This window comes from Pterocles gutturalis, unplaced genomic scaffold (assembly GCF_000699245.1).
Source record: "Pterocles gutturalis isolate BGI_N339 unplaced genomic scaffold, ASM69924v1 scaffold3359, whole genome shotgun sequence".
Classification (NCBI taxonomy): domain Eukaryota; kingdom Metazoa; phylum Chordata; class Aves; order Pterocliformes; family Pteroclidae; genus Pterocles; species Pterocles gutturalis.
Genome location: NW_010132966.1, coordinates 1 through 19,917, shown reverse-complemented (window position 1 = coordinate 19,917; position 19,917 = coordinate 1). Strand labels below are relative to the sequence as shown.

Sequence of the window (19,917 nt, the reverse complement as noted above, 5' to 3'; positions counted from 1 at the left end):
AGGCCTGTGGACCACCAGCAAGCTTTCCACTGCCCTGGGGGCAGGAACCACCATTCACAATAGATGAAAAATTCAGGTGTGTTCTTCCATTTGCATCCTAAGAAAATGCTACAATTTGGAGGGGTTTTTTGGTGTGTTTTGTTGTGGCTGATTGTGTTTGTTTTGTATTTTGGGGTTTTTTTTTCCCAATGTACGTAAGTATGGAATCAAACATACCAACAAATTCACCAAGGAACTAAAAAATACCCACGGACCAGACCTCTAGAAATATTTTTTTTAACTTATTTATTTTTTATTTAATCTGTACATAAAATGCATGCTTATTTAGAAAAATTTTCAGGAAGCAGGAACCCTTACTTTTCCTCTTAAAACCATATTCTGCAATCCGTCTTCAGCTCCCAGCACTGTATGGGAAAATCCCTGTAGAACTTTCATATATTGTTTGCACAGGAAAGATAATGCACTTAAATCCCTTGTAACCATAACATTGCAAATTCACTCAGCTAACCTGAGCACTAATCTATTGTAGGGATTATGTACAGGATTTATAGTCCTTCATGAGGAGCTCCAGCATTTGCTGGAACACGTCTGTGGAGCTGACTAAAAGTTGCTGAGAGGTACGACAGGGGAGGGAAAGGAAGGAAGGAAGGAAGAAGGAACTGTATTTTCAAAGCTCCTTTCATACAGGAAACAGTTTATTCACAGATCAGGTATGCACACATCATTTATCCTAAGACAATGACAAGGGAGGGAAATAAGGGATACCAGACTGCCTGTATTTCTAACCTGCTCTCATAAGTAGATGTACCTAAGCTAAGTTTAGTCATATGTGTGTGAGAACAAAAACAAGGACTTCCAGAATAGCAAGTGCAGAAAGGCAAGAAGCTATAGTTAGTGTCTAAATGCCAGTCTAATTGTAATTAAGAACATTGTCAAAACATAAAACTCTTCTCCTATAGTACCATTTCTACACAAATGGTTTGTCTGAAGTATATCTGTGCTTTTTCCCTGAATGAACTAGCATCAGCTATGGAAAACACAATTTTTTACTCCGATACTGATAAAACTTGCAACTTCGCAACGTGCAGATGAGCACCTACTCTAAATGGGTTAGTTCAGATCTTTCTACAGCCAGCAGAGCAAGATGGAGTGAGATGAACCACAATGCGGTCAATCCCTCCCTATGTACTATGAGAGGAACAAAACTCCTACACATTGTTAGTACAGGAACAATTGCACCTCAAATGTATTTGAAATCAAGTCTATTATTGTTGCTGTTCAAGTTACATTTGAAATCAGACCAAGCACAAAAGCTAAAAGGAAAAAAAATACATACTAATCACTTCAGAAAGATGACACTGTACTTGATCTCTAGATGTTCCCATTATCTGGTTACATTATCTGGCAAAGCAGAATATAAGGAGCCATCTGCCATGAAGGTTAATTTAAAATATTAATAATAGTTACCAAACAACTCTTCTGAATCTATTCTTTATTTCCATCTTATATAAATATCGGCAGGCAGAATGGGATATGCTTTAAACAGATTATTAAGTGTTCAACCCACAGCTGTGTATATGAAGACAGCGATCCCATCATCCAATTGAAGCAAGCCAGCTTCAGATAAAAACACACTTAAAATGAACTATGAGGAAAAACACAAGTTCACATGCCCTGACTGCAGTAAGTGCAACGCTCTCCATACAAAAACAAAAATGAAGTACCCTTATAAAACAAACTGAAAAAAAAAAAAAGGCCAAAGACTTTATATAAGAAAAAAATAACTACAAAAAGCAACGTGACAAACACCAGCATCTCTTCAGAGAGGCAAACAGAGCAAGACTTTTTCTCTCTAGATACAAAGACAGTTGCACTAAGTGCTGTGCACTCAGCATATGCGAAGACATAGGGAAAAAAATATTCAGAGGTTTTGCAATCACATCAGAATGACACCAAACCAAAGTAAAAGAGTGAGAATCTAACCCTATGCAGTTAAAATAACACAATTTTTGTGGGATCTTGAGAAAGTAGTTGACGTATGTCTAAGACAGCAATTCTAAACCAATTCTGACTTTGTCTTTGCCCCACAAGATGTTGAGGGGGCAGGGGGTGGAATCCTAAAAAAAAGAGGGCAAAGGATCCCACAGACAAGAATAAGGTCAACACACTCCAGCCAGTCTCAGGTATGTTCCTTCAAGCCACCCTGTGGCCTCCAGATGTAGCCACTTCTGCACAAAAGCCATCATTCTGAGTTAGTGCTGTAAGAAACAATCCATAAACATGTTACAGTTCAAGTCCAAAAAAAGCCATATCGCTCTGTTACATGTGCGTGCAGGTAAGGAGACATTTGTTCATAACCTGTTAAAAGATGGCAAACTGGGTCAATTGCTTTTGTTTAAAAACAGCTTCTGCATTAAGGACCCAACTTTAAAATTACAGAACACAGCACTAACTCAAAACTCAGTAACACTGAAAATGAGGATTGGATTTTCTTGGTCTTGTTACACCAAAAACTAACATGATGGAACATAGCGTCAGAAAACTCAAATGTTCCAGTCCAAAAATTAAATTTGCAGCTTTACTTCTATATAATGTCTGGACTTTTCAGTGCATTTTAAAAATCCAGTTTTCTGCCATTTCTGGAAAAAACTCAATTTCATAAGAATAAATTTTTTTGTATTGACCATATGACCATACATGTTATTAATATTCCCCAAAACCCCACATTTTCTATATGACCTTTTTATAAAAAGGCAAGTGGCCTTTCTCACCATATTCTGAATGTCCCATGGGAACCAGTATTCAGTTAGAGAATGCAATTGCACATCATCTGCAACAGCATAGTTTCAATCTTTTTCTGTGTTACAAAAAAATCCCCACAACAACATAGACATTGTATTTTCAGTCACTTTCCATAACAGAATAAAATAACTATAGCATGTCAAGCAATGCTTTCCCTTTAAAATCTGCAACTACAATTAGTTAATCTGAAAACGAGCTAAAAAACACTCTGCAAAACAAACAATCCCATTGCCTTGGTCATCAACTGCCTTTATCAAAATCTACACTTTCAGTCATGTCTCAGCCCACGTTCCTACATTTAGGATTATAATCTAAGAAAAATATTTACATTTATTGTACACCCGTGGCAGAACTTGGGTCCAAATCATGTTGGGAAAGGTTCAGACAGAACAATGAACTTCGTGGCTTGAAGAAAGGATAGATATTCTTGATGCCTTAACACTAGGCTGTTTCATCAAGACTCTGACGGAGCTGACATCATGAGCTCAAATTTGAGCTGTGAGGCTGAGAAGCCACATTCTGAACGCAGGGTTTGTCTAATTGAAAGACCAGTCAGAGACTGGTCCTCAGGGTGCACAGAGACTCACTGTTAATCACATTAGCCCAAACCACTCACGCTTCCTGCAGGTGGCCAGGCTGCCAAACTGCAGAAGCTAGGGAAAAAAACAGATCTAACAACGAGACATTCCTGGCTTTCAGGGGAATTTACTTCCCCATCAATTACTGGGAAAAACAAAAAACCTAGGAGACAGCCCTTCAATTGCCTATTTTTTATTTTTTAAATGCAAGTGGATTGCAGAAACTTTCGTGGGTTGTAAAAGATACAGCAGGAAGTTTCTGAGCTCCAGCAAAAGACAATTACCGTAATCCCCTAAACAGCCTGCACGTTTACAAATCTAATATCTATATATAATCAACATTCAGAGCTATCGATTAAACAGCATACAGGCTCTTCATCCTAGCCGTATTATACATCAGAACGCAGGGTAATAAAATGGCCAAATGAATACCACAGACAATAAGATCTCTAAACAACAGGACTCTTAAAATTATGAACATAAGACAACAGACCGTATCATATCCCTATGGAAGCAGCTCCATCGATTCAGCAGAGTAACGTTGATTCATACTAGCCAAAGGTGTAGCTGCAGTTCCTATTTCCGTAACATTTTCTCTAACAGCCAGCTCAAGCCAGTGAACTGTTACAATCCTAAAGGCTAAGCAAGGTGCCACCTTTAACTATTTACCTTTACTATTACAATCAGGGAATTTAAAAAACTTTGAGGCAAAACAAAGCGATTACTGCTTGTTTCACAGAAGTCTCAAAGTTTCAGTGGCTGCAATGCAGCATTCTTACTGGAACCAAATAGATATTATTGCAAGAGAGACCACTATTTAAACAACAACATTTGTTCTTCCTCTCCTCATGATGATATCTCATCACAGTCCAAGTGTTTTATATCAGCACACTGAAATTATGTGTAATGAACAAGGATGTTCAAGATAAATTCTAAGAGTTACAAAGCAAATACTTCCTTTCTCTGTAAACAATATGACTGAACCCACTTCTTGAAGAAATCAAGCTATATTTATATTCACCCTCTTGAAATGCTACAGGCAGCCATAGAAGGATAAGTTTATAATAAATTGCTATATTTGGAAACCTTTGTTGCTAAGCATCTTCTAACATTCAGTACAGTTTATACCATTCATGTCCCTGCTACATAATTAACATTTCATATGTTTTTCCAAAAAAGTGCAGTGCTTATCTTTGTTGTTAAACTAAAACCATTATAATTTTTTAGGGAATTAATAAAAGACTGTGTGGCCAATTAATTAAAGCAGAAGGAACAAGATCTTAGGGGCATACACTGACATTACATACAACGATATGGCAGAGTTTATCTTCTAAACACTGCTTCTGCTTGAAATAAAACAATTCAGAATGCGGCTTTTCACACTAAAAGGTAGCCTACTAAATAATTTAGGACACAGCAGACCTCTCCCAGCCTTAATGACTTTCTCAGCTGCACACAGAACTAAGCCCTTTTCTTGTCAAGAACTCTGCGCATGTGAATCCCTCAGGAGGTACTCAAGTCCTCAAGAGTTACCATGAGGAGCGCGTCGCAAGCTGATGTCAACAGGACGTGGTCCAGTGCCCACCAAGGTATTTGAAGGTATTCCTCACTCTGCTGTTAACCTATATGGAAGGTTACAACAGCAAGCAACACACAGTTAATTGTGGAAGTTGCAAGTATACTGCTAGGCAGTAGAGAACCACAGCAAAGCCCCTTACAGATAACATAACCTTGAACAGCGATGAGGCACATTCATTCCAAAAAGCAATGCGTCTAATCTAGTGATATTCGCAATATTAGAAATACTAGTTTTAATTTTGCCAGACTGATCATAAGCATTCTCTTGGTTATTCATAAAATGGAAAATAGTTTCTTGCTTAACATGTGAGATAGGGATACAAGTACTTCGCACAACTAAGGCCAAGATAGACACACATGCAGAGCTGATGCCTGTCAGCATTGTCAACTCCTGCAACCCTAACTGTGAGCTTCACGATACCTAGCATTTTTCCTACAAACAATCACATAATTTTGTAGTTTCATTTTTTTGAAAAGCTAGAACTGTATCTTTAGTAGAGGAAAAGGAGGTATTAAAAAAATCCATTAAGATTCTAAAAATTCATCAGATGAAATAAAAACACCCTTGCCTGATAATTATATCCTAGAAGTGTTCAGAGCAAGGTGAGCATTAAAGGCTTCTAAAACTTCTTAATGACTTCCACAAAACTCATGAAGTTGCTGAACAGAATAGAAAACTTGCCTGTCTGACCCCAGGAGCACCATTAAGCAATTCTTGCACTGGAGAACAAACAAGTTCTGCCAAGAAAACAGTTGGAATATGTTTAACTCTACAACAGTTATTTACTTGTCATTAACACATGTTCTTCAGAATTATACAGAAGACAAACATCAAAGCTTTTATAATGAAGTATCTTTGGAAACCTAACTACAGATGCAAAAGTGAAAGGTTTGCCTATCCTAGCCCTACAATTACTACACTTACCATGTTATATTAATTACCACACCTTGGTTTGTATAAGCAGTATATACACAATACTACATGTGTGTTAAAAAAACAGAGTTGAAGTATAACGGTAAGGAAGGATGAATCCTTTGGAAATTATCTAAACTTTGTATTAAGAATATAAACATAATTAGCTTGTAAAGTTTCAGGCTTTCCAGCCACAAATGAAGTACCTAAAGTTACAAACAGGGTAACCAGGACTCAAGAGTCTCCCAAAGACCACTACTGCAATTTGCTTGGCAAGTGACAATAATCTTGTACTAAAAACCGAATGTGCATTTCTAAGTTCAGAATTCCTGCTTCTCTATAAGTTTTCATGTTTTACCTGTACTTACACATCATGTATGAAAATGGCCTAAGTAACCTCGCAATTTGTGAAAGAACTCTTAACTCAGATATAGCCTAAATATTAAGCATTTTGGTGACTCAGAAATACGCACCAGCAGCCTTAACTATATGTTTATACCATGTTTTATGTTGTAATATATACGAAATATTCTGTTCAATTCTGAGCCCTGCATTACCAAAAGGTTATTGACAAACTGGAGGGAGTTCAGAGAAAATCAACATAATTTCTCAGAAGGCAGGAAGGACTTATTTATGAGGAAAGATTAAAAGAGCTAAATATTTATAGTTTGGCTCAGTAATGAATGAGGAGGTAGGGGACATGAGAACAGCCTAGAGATAGCTGAAGGGTGTAAACACTAAGGAGGGAGAGTGAACGTGTTCTACAAGGATGTAAATAGAAATAATGGGACAAAACTAAACAAGGAAAACTTAGGCTGAATATCAGGGAGCATTCCTGGACAGCAAGCTGTCCTGGCCCATGGCACAGTTTCTTAAGTAAAGCAATAGAAGCCCATTGCTTGGAACAACAAACAAGACTAGACAAAACACTGGAAAATTTGCCACATGGAACAACTCCGCTCTGCTGAGGAGAAATATTACCTTATAAAAGCTAGTCTTTTCTAAGTTTAACTCCAACAAAAGCAGTAATATTTTACAAGGTGTTGAAAATTTTATATTAAAAAATAGATATCAAGAGCTTAATCAGAAAAAAAAAGAATCCAACTAAGCACATTCCCTAACCACAAGCAACTTAAATCAAGTTTATGTAATACTCCAACCAAATCATGCTTCCGCAACTCTTCGAAAAGGAAAAATACATGTGAGCTGCAAAGAGTTAACAGCGCTGGACTGCATTTTCCCCAGCAGAGGTCACTCCAAGTTAACAAATGACAAAGAAATGTAACAGTATGGATTCAAACTTCACCAAAGATCAATAGAAAGGAGACATCCTCCTTCCCTCATTCCCAGCACTGGGTTTGGATGCAAAGCTTCCAGGTAACAGCATGTCCTGCAATCAACAAGTTGCAGGTAGATGCCATAACTTTTGGATCTACATAGCACATAACGTTCAATTTACACAAAAATCAGAATTTATTTTCTAAAAGACTCTCATGACGTGGGTAGATATTGCTTATTTACAGCAGAATCGATGTGCGCATGGACAAGCAAAGCCTAGACTGGGTCATGTTTGGAATTGAAACCACAACACTTGTCACTGAAAATTTTAGATTACATTACTTAAGTATTTACTATGTGAGGACTGTGACACAGGCAGACTGTCAGGCTTCCAAAAACACAGAGGAAGGAAAATAAAAAGGAAGTTTCTAATTTTTTTTGCTGTTTGTATATATTTGTTTTTAAAAGAATGTTTGCTAACTTAAAACAGAGCTTAAAAGACAACCAAAGCCAACAGAAGAGTGCTATAAAAAGAATAGTCTGCAACTGTACATATTTTTTCTTCTTGATCCATATTAAGGTCCACAAATTCATATTTGAGAACTATCAGTTAAAAACTCTGGTAACTGACAAGTAAAAACCTTCAGGTTCAGGTGACATGATCCCTAGTAAAACTTCTGTCATCTTAACAGTTAATTCTGATGCAAGAATTAACTGTGCGCTGTGCCACTGCCAGAGGAAGCTGTCCCAGTGCCAAAGGAAATAAAAATATCCAGCACATACAGCAAACATATATTTGCCAACTACAAGGGAGAAAATATGTGTAAGCAGAGCTGAAGAGTCATATTTTGACTAGACTGTTTTAAAAGGCTGCTCATGGGTAGATTTAAAGTCCAACACTTAAACCACGTAGACACATTCTAGCAAAATGTAAGAATTGATAGAGCATACTTTTAATATTTCATCCAATGAAAACAGAAGTGAACTTGTGTTTAAGTATTCCCTGGAACATACTGAACCCTGTCTGCACGATGTGTGGATAATTCCTCAGGGCTATGCCTGTACCAGAGGCCAAGGGAGACTTTCCAGTCCCAGCTCAGGGTGTGCTCTCCAGCTCTCCCAGCAGCACTGCACAACCCGGCCAAGGTGCATGCAGTCCCATAGCTCCTCTCAAAAGCTCCTCACCTGCAGGCAAATGAGCCACAGGCACAAAATACAGAAGGGAGCCCCAGTAAACAGCACTCGGGCCCACAGTCAACGTCCTGGGAACCAGGACCCGCAGGACAAAATGTCTAGTAGCCTGAGTGACCCGAGATTTTTGTAAGGAAGGGGTAGCTCTAGAGTCTAGAGCAGAAAAGCTGTTAAGGATAGGTCTGTTAATGTCACTAAACCACTGGTAAATCGAGAGACAGATAGCTAGCTAACACACTAGAAATGGCACAGGAGATTCCCGAGTGTTACTAATCTTAACACTGATTTATAAAGTCAAGTAATACTCAAGAGTTTTTCTGACCTGCCCAGGAGCAGATTGGTGTTCCTCATATTCCATGCTTGGCTAGGTTTTCTTTGACACAAAAATTCATTAAATCTTATCGTTTTAAAAGCTATTAGTACAGACTGTGGATTTTTATATTTTTAAACAAAATAAAGAGACTAACAATAAAGTAAGATCCTAAATAAGATACACAAACCCTTACCTGCTTCCTTGCACAAGGCTGCTAAGTCTGCACCCACATAACCATGAGCACTATCAGCCAGTTGCACCAACTCCGCTGCTGTGAGCGAATTGGGAACTTTCTTAAGAAGCTTTTGGAGTATGTCCAGACGGTCTTGGGCGTTAGGAATCCCAATTTCTATCTCTTTATCAAAACGCCCAGGTCTGCGCAGCGCTGCATCCAGTGCATGAGGACGATTAGTGGCCCCAAGTACCAAGAGCTGCCCTTCACTGCCCTCCTGAACACATCAAACAATGCCAAATATTAATTTTTAAATACAATCAAACACCATGCAGCTTACAAACGTACTTATTGCTTACTTTCCACAACTGCTACACACACTAAAATCCTGATCCTTGCTCTAAAAGAGCAAAGCAAACTTTTTCAATATATACCCAACGTGATCTCACTCAACCTATCCCTGCAATTTAGCAATGCTATAGGCTGTATGTACATAGGGAGAACACCAGAGAAACTTCACTCCAAGATCCCCTCATCCCAGTGCCTCCCACTCTAACCCCCAAGAACCTGATTTCCTAGATCAGGAAAGTAAGCACCAAGAAAAGAAAAATAAGCACCTAAGCTAAAAGGCGGTGTTGGCACAAGAACAAAAAGGTATCTACAGACCTTGAATAAACAAGGTTGGGAAACAATTCATTTAAGGTATCACAACGAGCAAAGACAGGAGGTTATAAAGCTTCTTGTAGGGTCAGCAGGAGACACAAGGTCAAAAATCCTAACCAATTTCGTCAAGCTCTCCTTTTCCCTTTTAGCGTAAGGGAAAAAACAGATAGGAGGTCTCTTGGAGTGCCATTCTCTTTTTGAGAATGAAGCGTTTTCTCCAGAAAGAATGTCTATCAGCCTTTGCCATCAGAAAATATGTCCTGCCTGTGAACAACTAGAGATTAGGCAACTCAAACTATTATGCAGGAAAATAATGAGAAACTTGCCAATTACATAAACAGCAGAGACTAATTTTAATATTGTGGACAGTTCTTTCATCTTTCCTGCTAATAATCAGAAAATAATAGATGAGAGATTGGCAGACTTTATGGGCTTAACCCATAATGAATTCAAGCCAATTAAACTTACTGTTTCTTCAGTAGACTTTTATGTCCTAAATATTACCACAGCAATGTTGAAACAGCTGTTATTGTTGCTTTTAATAATGCAGCTTACATATCAGAAGTATTTTGACAACTTTGATTTCAGAGCAATCAAAAATACCTGGACTCCCACTAACATTTTAGTTTTATCTCCAGAACTACAAGAGTGGGAGAAACCAAAAGAAAGACAGTGAATGGAAGTAAACTTACTTTCTCTTCATTTCACAGTTATCAGGAGATATTCCTCTCCTATTTCTTTTGCCTAGCATTCAATAAAGCATTAGATTACTATATAAAGTTTCACCTAAGCCTATCTTCTTTTCCCCCGAATTACACATCTAACTTGGCTGCATTATAGAAGCAAAATTCTTTTGTTCAACTAGTCCCCATATACATTAATTGTCTCAATCAGTCTACTTACTGAGCCAATGCCATCCATTAATGTCAGCAATGAAGCGACAACTCTCTTTTCAACCTCATTCTGAGCCCCTTCTCTCTTTGGACAGAGTGCATCCAACTCATCTATAAATATAATGGAGGGGCGACTGGGGAAAAAAAAAAATAAAAGAGAAAACGTTAAGGTGCCCAGGAATATTGAACACACCACAGCAGAGAAGTGCAAAGCTGTTCATGGAAAATGTCCAGTTTCCACAAAAATTAACAAGCATCCCACTCCTTTAGGCAACTGAAAGTTTTAACCTTGAATAAGGTGTTACTCAAACAGATAACTAAAATGACTAATATATTAGGCAACTAATACCTTTGAGATGACCTACCTACTTTTCTATTACTCTCTCCCAAAGACTCAACACTAAATATACCAATTTCATGAGTAAAAAGACATTGCCACCTCTATCAATTCAGGATGCATTAGTCTTTTGCTAAAACCACCTAGAAGTCTAAAGTCTGCCTTAACCAGGTCTAATAAATTTGGGCAGAATGCCACCCTGATCCAGAAGCATGCTATACCCATTACCAACACTAGGTAATTTGGAGCTGGGTTCCACATCTCAGCACAGTACTACATTGCTCTTCAAAGATAAAACTAGACAGAACAATTTGGATCCAGGTGAAATTGGCTCATGCTCCCACCTGTGGAAATAAGCGTACAATACACTAACGCTACAGATCGAGCAATTTGGCACCATCTGTCCTTGAAAAGGGTAGTGTCCAAAAGCATTTAATAGGCATACTAGAATTTCACTACTTTCCTTCTAGCTAAGCTCTACGTAAACAAATTTATTTCCTTTTAAAAACCACTGCAGGAAAAAATTACAATTCAAAGATTCTTGCAAATGTTTTTCTTTTAAGAACATTAACACTGGAACCAATACCGCAAATAAGTGAGCGCAAATAAAATTATCCAAAAGAACATACCGTAGAGAAGCTTCAGCAAATATCTGACGTAATCTTGATTCAGACTCCCCATAAAACCTATAATAATTAAAGTATTTTAATAAAAAGCATTTTTTGGTCTTTTCCAGACAACTTGGAAAATTACTGCTCGTGTGTTCCGAAAAGCCATAGTGCACCCTTTCAAAGTCCCAAAGTACATGCTGATCTACAATAATCTTTATTTCCACAAGGAAAAGAAATTCAGATGAAATGGGGCACAGGCAAAGATATAACCATGTTGTAATTAGAAGAAAGATTAAAGGGAAAAGCTTATCTCTTCTGGGTTAAAAAACAATTTATCTCCACTTCTACAGAACAAAAAAAAATTCACTGGAGACATTAAAATCTGTACAATGTCATCTTTTAATTTCAAATATGCTCTAACAAGTCACACTTCTTATTGCAGAACTAGCTAACAAGCAATTGCAGATGCAGTTTTAGTCCCCTCTTTAATTTAGCCCATGCCTTACATAAATTTCATGGCCAAATCCAATGAACCTCTTTTATTACAAGAAGAAACATAAGCCTTACTTCAGAGACTTTCCTGTCTGTTTTTGACTCTTGGGCAGATAGCCCAAAGCCAGTTCTACAGAGAGGATGAAGGATGTCCAATGGATAGATGCCAGCACAGATTTTGGGCTAATATATTTATAGAATTAATGAAAATAAATAGGGTGGACTTACTTGCTTATTATTTCAGGACCATTAATAACAGTAACGTGAGCGCCAACCTCATTTGCAATGGCTTTGGCAATCATAGTCTTCCCAGTACCTGGAGGGCCATATAATAGCACTCCTCTAGGGGGAGGGATTCCTTTAAACAAGAAAATGCACACAAACAGAGAAGAAAGTTATTTGTGATAAATGCAAGACTGAACAAATCGCTGGCACATTTCACTGCCCCTGTTATTACTGATTATAACTTGACCTCAGCATTAAGTTCTTTAACTGACATGTCAATAAAATTGTACTCTTTCAGTGGGGAAAGCACTCTCATATGGGACACAGATCTACATTTTCTACTTTTAAAGTCCAAGTGATTCTGTTTAAAAAGCAACTATTTAAATTCTTATATTTTTCATTAGTTTAACATTATCATTCTCCCTATGCTGCCTGTTTGGGTTTTTTCACATAAAATTATTGGACCTAGTACTTAACATCCATGAATGTGCCATTATTAGCAATCTGCAACACCAGAAAGAGCTCAAACAGACAAATATTCAGGCACAGAACATAAGGGACAGTAGAAGAACAAGGTACTACTGTGTATGGTTAAAACCAGACAGAAACTACAGGTAACTGCATGAAGTTATATTATGATCCCAGGTAAAGAGCCAAAAAAACAAAAAAGAGTTTCAGATCAGCAAAGTCAAATTAAATGGGCACAAAGCCAAAAGCAGAAACTGAAAACTTAGAAAGCAAAAAGAAGAGACAAAGGGCTGACCCCGGCACAGAAGACATTGCTGAAACACAACCAAAGAGGAAACATCCTTGGGTACTGCAATACTGGACAAGGAATGATGCTTGGAGGGCAGGTCACATCCCAGTGGTAATGGAGAATACGGATGGTGTGGACAGAAAGCCTGAGTCTTAGGAACTAATATACTCAAAAAGAAAAAAAAATATCTGCTAACCGACAGAGGATAGAAAGCGTCTTTACGGACAGGTTACTTCACAACAGTCCATTAAAAGGTGCTGCTCCCTCATGTGGCGTTTCTGGTACTGGCAAGAAAGAGCTGATGAACCAAAGGTCTCACACCTCAACTGACAGCCTTGCTCCCCAGGAGCTGACAAGGACTCTCAACGTTTGGATGGTTACTAAAGCTTTTTAACTGGTGAGGAAACATCATCATCCCTCATGTAATTAGCAGAGAATCTGATCAAGCGCTTTTGAGACTAAGTATGAAGAATGGTAATGCTGAAGTAACTTTTCAGCAAACACAAAAAACACGCAATGATGCTCCGGTTGGAGGTCAGCAAACTAAGCTGGACCGCACACCATCCCTGTGACAGCTGCCAATTACACCCAAGCAACACACATCAAAAGAGTCACCCGCGTGTTATGGAAATCGTCCCAGTGATCACTGAAATCACCTCCTCTCTAAAGCATATGTGTGGGGATAAGTAAGGCAGAGAAATAAAAAGCCTCAAAGACACGTATGAAAGAAATATTTATAGGTAAGAGCCCCATCTCACAGTGATGCACACCTAGACAAGTTATGTACATATCCATTTGTGATAAATACACAGTACAGAGTTTTATCTTTGTCACAAAAATCCTCTAAGTTCATAGATAAGTTAGATTCAACTTTATATATGACAACAGTAATTGTGTTAGCTTTTTCACCCTGTAATTCCATAGTAAACACACTGAGCAGTTTGAGTAAACAGCCTCAAACACTTCCTTAAAATTTTGTAGTAACCCTACAACACTGAGATAAAAACAGCAGAATTAATCTGAGTTTTTCTCAACTTAAAAAATACAATTAGCTGGCTCTACCAAAAGAATTTAAAAATCTTATGAAGACACAAACACCTCTACCTTTGTAATCTGAGTTTTTCTCAACTTAAAAAATATAATTAGCTGGCTCTACCAAAAGAATTTTAAAAACTTATGAAGACACAAACATCTCTACCTTTCAAATGCCAGAGTATACAAGTATTTCCTACTTGCTATAAATCCTGCTTACGCATACCTGAATTTTCTTAGAGACATATTTCTTTCCTACTCTATTTTTCATGCAAGCTCATCATTACACCTTTATAGTATCCATACAGCATAATTATAAAACAGTTTAACATTGTTTGGATATGTAAGTATACCAGATCAGTGTTACATGAAATTCAGTGCATATTCCTGGAAGAATAACTTGGGTTTTTTGTGGTTTTTTTTTTTTTTTTTAAAAAGTCACACTAAAGAAAAAAACTGGTATCAAATGAAGAAAGCCAACTCTTAGGCATCATACCATAACTCTTGAACAGTTCAGGTTGCTTCATGGGCAGTTCAATTGTTTCTCTAACAGTTTTGAGCTGGCTGCTTAAACCTCCTATCATATCATACGTGACTCGGGATGCACGATCACCATCTTCTGTTACGTTGCTCCTTGTTTCAACAAAATTGACTCTAGTTCTTGAAGAAATGAAATAAAAGGTGTCTGTATGGCTTACTGCTCCGGTTTTGCCAGTTAGTGGGAGTCTGCCACTGCCTGCTTTCCCAGCCAACTCCAAATCATCAGTGAGGTCTGCACCACCTTCTTTGCTGTAGGTTTTATCTCCCTGACCAGAGTCTTGACCGCTGGCTGCCACAGCAGAACTGGGTGTAACTGGTGAACTGGGATCCATCAGTTTGCTTGGTGTGCTTATAGATGCAACCTCTGGACTATCGTCAACGTCCATCTTGCCGAGCCGTAAGGACAAATCTAGCATACTTGTCTCCAAATCAGATTTCTCAAGATCTGGCTCAGGCATTTCATTGGAAATGGCGCTGCCCTGGGCAGTCAGCTCTGCACCATCAGTTCCTTTCACTTTCACCACCACGATGTTGCAAAGTTTACCATAGAAAGTGAAAGCCAAGAGGTTTCCTGGTAAAACTATCTTCCCATCTATGAGAAGATTAAAAAAGAAAAAATAAGAACAAGAAATTTCAATCTACTTTGTCAGCAATAACATACAGATATTCTTGTATCAGAAGAGTTCTTTATCAGGAAGCGCAGAGTGCTATAAATTAACATAGCAAAAGGTAGTTAGGTAACATCAAGGTACTTTCAGGTAATTTAAATGACCCTTTTGTACACAAGCCGACTGTACTGGATAAACATTTGTCAGTATCATATGTAAACTCTCATAGTAAACTCATCCTTCATTTAAGCTTTTTAAATTTTATACAGCATAAAAAGGGAGATTATGGAATTAGTATTACAAGGAATAATGTTATATTTGCTCTGTGTCTTATAGGTTCACAATATTTCCTGTTTAGCCCACCTTCTCTGAGAGTCTTGGCCTAAAAACAGTAAGTCTTTAGCCTTTGTGTTGACAGAGAAAGATTAGGAAATATGATCTGAATGCACCCTACAGGCACAAAAAGCAAAGACAAAAATGTAAACAAGGTTCATTATTTCCAGCCAAACTCATTAATCTGGAACCCAGTTCATGTTTCTTGCTTCTTAGCATAGTGATACTGTTATTAATTCCTAAACCAGAAGATACCTTTTGAGTAGAACAATTTGTAGTGAGTGCTTTGAGTAATATTACCTTGAAAAACCTACCTTGCTTTTTTGCCTTACTTGTACACATCTACCACCCAATGAACAGCAATTTTGCTTATTTACCACCAACATAAAAAAAAGATTCAGGGTATGGGATTTCATGTTAATACAGAGCCCTTATCTTGTTTTTAATGGGTAGTATTACACTCTTTTCTTCCCAGTGGAAGTAAACTCGGAAGTGCATCACAGCATCAGCCAGAAGGCCGTCAACGACTGCTGAACAACTGTAACTTGAACAAGCAATATGTAAACTTGACAGAAGGAATGGAATCAGGATTAATGAAAATCAGAGATTTATAGCATAACAAAATTATTTAGCCCAAAGAAGACAGAACCCTAAAAGAAATGTGAGCAGAATAACGCCCTCTATTTTGCTATAAGCCCTTGATTAAGAACATAAGAGGGAACTGTTTGCTTTTCTATTCAAAACTTGATGATCTACTACAAAAATTAAACAGTCAAAAGAGAAGTAACAAAACATATACCTAGGTTTCTCAGCAGACAGACAGACATTTCCTCAGCATTAATGGTGGCATCTTTGTCCCTGTGGCAGGAAGAAAAAAAAAAATTTTCTAATCAGTAACTACTTCAAAACCAAAACAGAGTCCACACCACTAAGGCACCAGAATGAGGAATACCACCTATTTTAGAGTATATCATTTAACTCCACAAACAGAAAAGATGGATGAGCACTTCACAGACTTCAGATAATATCATCTTAACTCTGAAGACATTAAACACATAGTAACAAAAGAATATTTAATTTTGGTTTAGTTTTTCCCCCATTAAAAATGCTGTAATAAATATAATAACTTATATTTATCATTTCTTTAGATTACAAATATGGAATGCATGCCTCTCATCTCACTAGGCCATTGCTAACATTTACTGAATTGAAAAAATTACAGATAAGAAAGGTCTTTGAGCCATGCAAACACACATATACCTACACATCTTTTATAGATTAAACTTGTGCCTTGAGCATTTGCAAAACTGTGACTGTTTTAAGCACTGCATGTCCACTATGCATTTTCTAGCCTTTTATCTGAGTTTAAGTGACTGAACATATAAGCCTTAAGTCACTTCACTCACCAGCCCTGTTCAAGCCTACAGCATTTTCTCAAACACAGTCTCATCACTGGGATTTAACACAAAACTGAACGTGCGCGCTCTTAGCCCAAAGCATACGAAAGGCAAAAGGTGCCTTATGTGAACACCTTTCTCATCTTCTCATATTAAAACATTTTACATCACATTTACAACCCCCTGAGAGCGCAGACATCATTAACTCTCCCTGCTCCTCAAATACACTGCAATGTATAATGCTGCAGTGATTAAAACATTTTTCAGTGGTGGTTTATCCATACAATCTTTTCCCTGTTTCATTTGCAGCTTTACCTTTTATTAAAGCCCATGATACCATGTTGTAAAATTCCTTAGGATTCACTCCCCTCAGACAATCTGAATGAGCCTCACACATTAGCCTTCCTGTTTTCACAAAAAAAATAAGGGTTTCACTACATCTGTTTTGCAGATGAAAGTCCACAGCCCTTCTGAGCACTTTGACCTGCATGATGAAAAGCACTACACCAAGAGCTGAACAGCAGCAGCACCAAAGGCATTTAAAGCAGACACAGCTGCTGCAAATAAAAGTATGATCAACTGGGGGAGCTCTAAACCTAGAAATAAAAACCCCTTTCTCAATTCTACTGATGAAGAAAGCAACCTGACTGAAAGAGGGGTATTAGAGTAAATCAGAGGAGAGCTCTCAAAATGTCATAGCTGTTCCTGACAAGTGGAACTCAATTACGTTGTTGGGGTCAGAGGTTGGGGATTGATTTTTTTTTTTAACTGCAAGAAAAAGCTAAGTTATGCATGCAAGCAACTCCCCAGAGTTATTGATTTGCAGAGAACGAACTCCACCTGTAAAGTGTCTAGAAAACTGGGCAGTACTTCAATAAGGGAATTTCCATTTATTCTTTTAGTAATTTCTATTCTTACATGGCACTATGGTTTGTAGTAAATAAACAGGCTTAAAACAGACCAATTACTGCATTACTCTCCCAGAATAATTCTAGAAAAACAGTCATTTACATGACCTTTAATCTGGTGGTACATGTGTGTAACAAACCTAGACTCTTGACAGGCTGAAAGGACAAACTTCGGCTATGGAACAATTTCTAAAAAAATTACAGTGATCATAAATATCTCATAAGTTACATACAATTCCTCTGACCTCATCCTTAGCTCATATTTCAGTAAAAGTCACAGCTTTGAAGAAAGAATGCACTGCATATTAACACAGGGAAATATAAATAGACTGCGTTTAATTATTTAATGTGGGGGGGGTAATGAAATTAGTGTTTTCAACCACCTCTATAACCAAACTGAATGTAATAATAATAATAATAAAAACTTCCTGTAGGATTAAATTAGCCATAGCAAAAAGCCATAAAATATCTTTTTTTTTTCATTTGCTAGTGAGAAGAGAGGCACGTAGGGCAAAGCAAGCCAACATCTGGAAGACAGCATTCAATGCGCAGCCAAGATAACCAGTAAAACTATAATTAAAGCTAAACTGACAAAAAAAAAATTGCCTCACCAAGGTTTCTGAGAGTCAGTATGCTGGAAAACAGCATCTCCCCCTTAAAATGGGCAATGACAATGCCATAGATGAAAACAGAGGTTTGACAAGGAAATGAAGTTAATTTATAGAAATTAAAGTGTTGGGACATTTCCAAAAGTAACTGTAAAATAACTTTATTTAGGAGATAACTATAATCAGATTCTGCATCAACCCAAATGCTGACTCTGTGGAACGTTATGAGAATGACAAATACAGGAAGTCATTCAGCAGACCAGTAAACTGCTAATTTCTCAAACAAACAATCTCTTAAGACTAATAGGCTTAGTGGCATTATATTCGCCAGAACAGCACAACCTTTCCATTGCGATTTTTGTAGAACAGCTGAGCCACTCTACTGCCCACAGAGTAGGAAGCAGTTGGCAACAATCAGCCATCAGTTACCAAACTTTAGTCTTAATTCTACAAACACCCGCACATGTTTGACTTTGTGTGGGTACCCATTCCATCAAAGCAAGAGAGAAAAATGGCATCTTCTGAGAGGTAAGAGACTGCAGTGCAAAGCAGACACCTTATGGTACATCACTAGGTTATAACAAGTCCCATACCTCAACTTTAAATCGACTTCCTCTGCCTGGATAACTGCACCAGTCACAGGCTGCACAGTGACATGATCACCTGGATTTATTTTCAGGTTCTTCTGTGTGGTTTCACTTAGCCCAATTTTGCCACCTGGAAAGCCTGTGGTGGGCCAAGCAGTACAGACCTAGGAAGAGTTTCAAAGCAAACAAATGTCAATTGAGATTTTTTCCCCCTCCATTTCCCAATCCTCCAGTTAAAGCACAGTAATGCTTTGTTACGAAAAACATGGGGTCAGGAGGAAGTAGGATTAGGTGTCACAGAGTAAGATACAAGAAACACTGAGTTCTTAAGATACGATCCAAGAAACTTTTCAAGAAAACAAACAAAAATTAGATTTCAAAATTCCACCAGGACTCTACACGTTCTGCAGATGACACAAAATTATAAACTGTGCTAACTAGGAAATGCTACAAATCAATGAAGAAAGAAGAGTGAAGGGCTATACTCTTTCTTTGCAAATAAAAAATACGTGTATGTATATACATTCAATATATATATTCACACACATGACTCAGAAATGTCTTGAAAAAAAACAGCAGCATAGATTTTTTCCAGTATTGAGAATAAAAATTTAATTACAGTGTAGAAACCATGGAAAAGCACATTCACCATCTTTCTCAATGCATGCTACATTTCAGTCCCTCTTGAATACTCCAGGAACACTCTGAAAGCACAAGAAAAGCACTTGTAGGAACAAGAGCGAGCCTCACCTCCTGTCGTCCCTCGGCAGAGGTAAGCAGAACCGGACGACCTATGCACACACCTGCAGCCTTCATGCTGCTCAGCGACAGCTGGGCCAGGGCTCTTCGCAACATCTTCGGAACTTTGTCATCTGCTAACGTTACGAGGAAAAAAAAATACCTCTTTTTCTCCACATATCATACAAATTCCGTATTTCTCGCACTCCCCAGTCAGTACAACTAACAAACCATCCCCCCCACCCCCCTCCCGGTACCTCGCGAGGGGAAGCCCGGGGACCCCCGGGGGGGGAGGCCGCTGCTGACAGACTCCCCACACAGTTTCAGCCACTGCCAGCGGGGCCCCTCTGCGGCGGGCATTAC

At 38.1% G+C, this 19,917-nt stretch overlaps 1 protein-coding gene across 1 annotated transcript in view; it reads right to left on the bottom strand.

The window, feature by feature from the left end:
• The window catches only part of SPATA5 (spermatogenesis associated 5), a gene marked incomplete at both ends in the record, with an annotated part of 54,365 nt that extends 34,674 nt beyond the window's left edge, over window positions 1-19,691 (bottom strand). Inside the window, 8 exons of the mRNA XM_010081046.1 lie at window positions 8,847-9,102; window positions 10,392-10,515; window positions 11,348-11,404; window positions 12,050-12,179; window positions 14,332-14,967; window positions 16,116-16,174; window positions 18,823-18,980; window positions 19,567-19,691. Coding sequence (XP_010079348.1) covers window positions 8,847-9,102; window positions 10,392-10,515; window positions 11,348-11,404; window positions 12,050-12,179; window positions 14,332-14,967; window positions 16,116-16,174; window positions 18,823-18,980; window positions 19,567-19,691 — 1,545 coding nt within the window. The remainder of the gene's footprint in view (window positions 1-8,846; window positions 9,103-10,391; window positions 10,516-11,347; window positions 11,405-12,049; window positions 12,180-14,331; window positions 14,968-16,115; window positions 16,175-18,822; window positions 18,981-19,566) is intronic.
• Window positions 19,692-19,917: the final 226 nt, after the last annotated feature.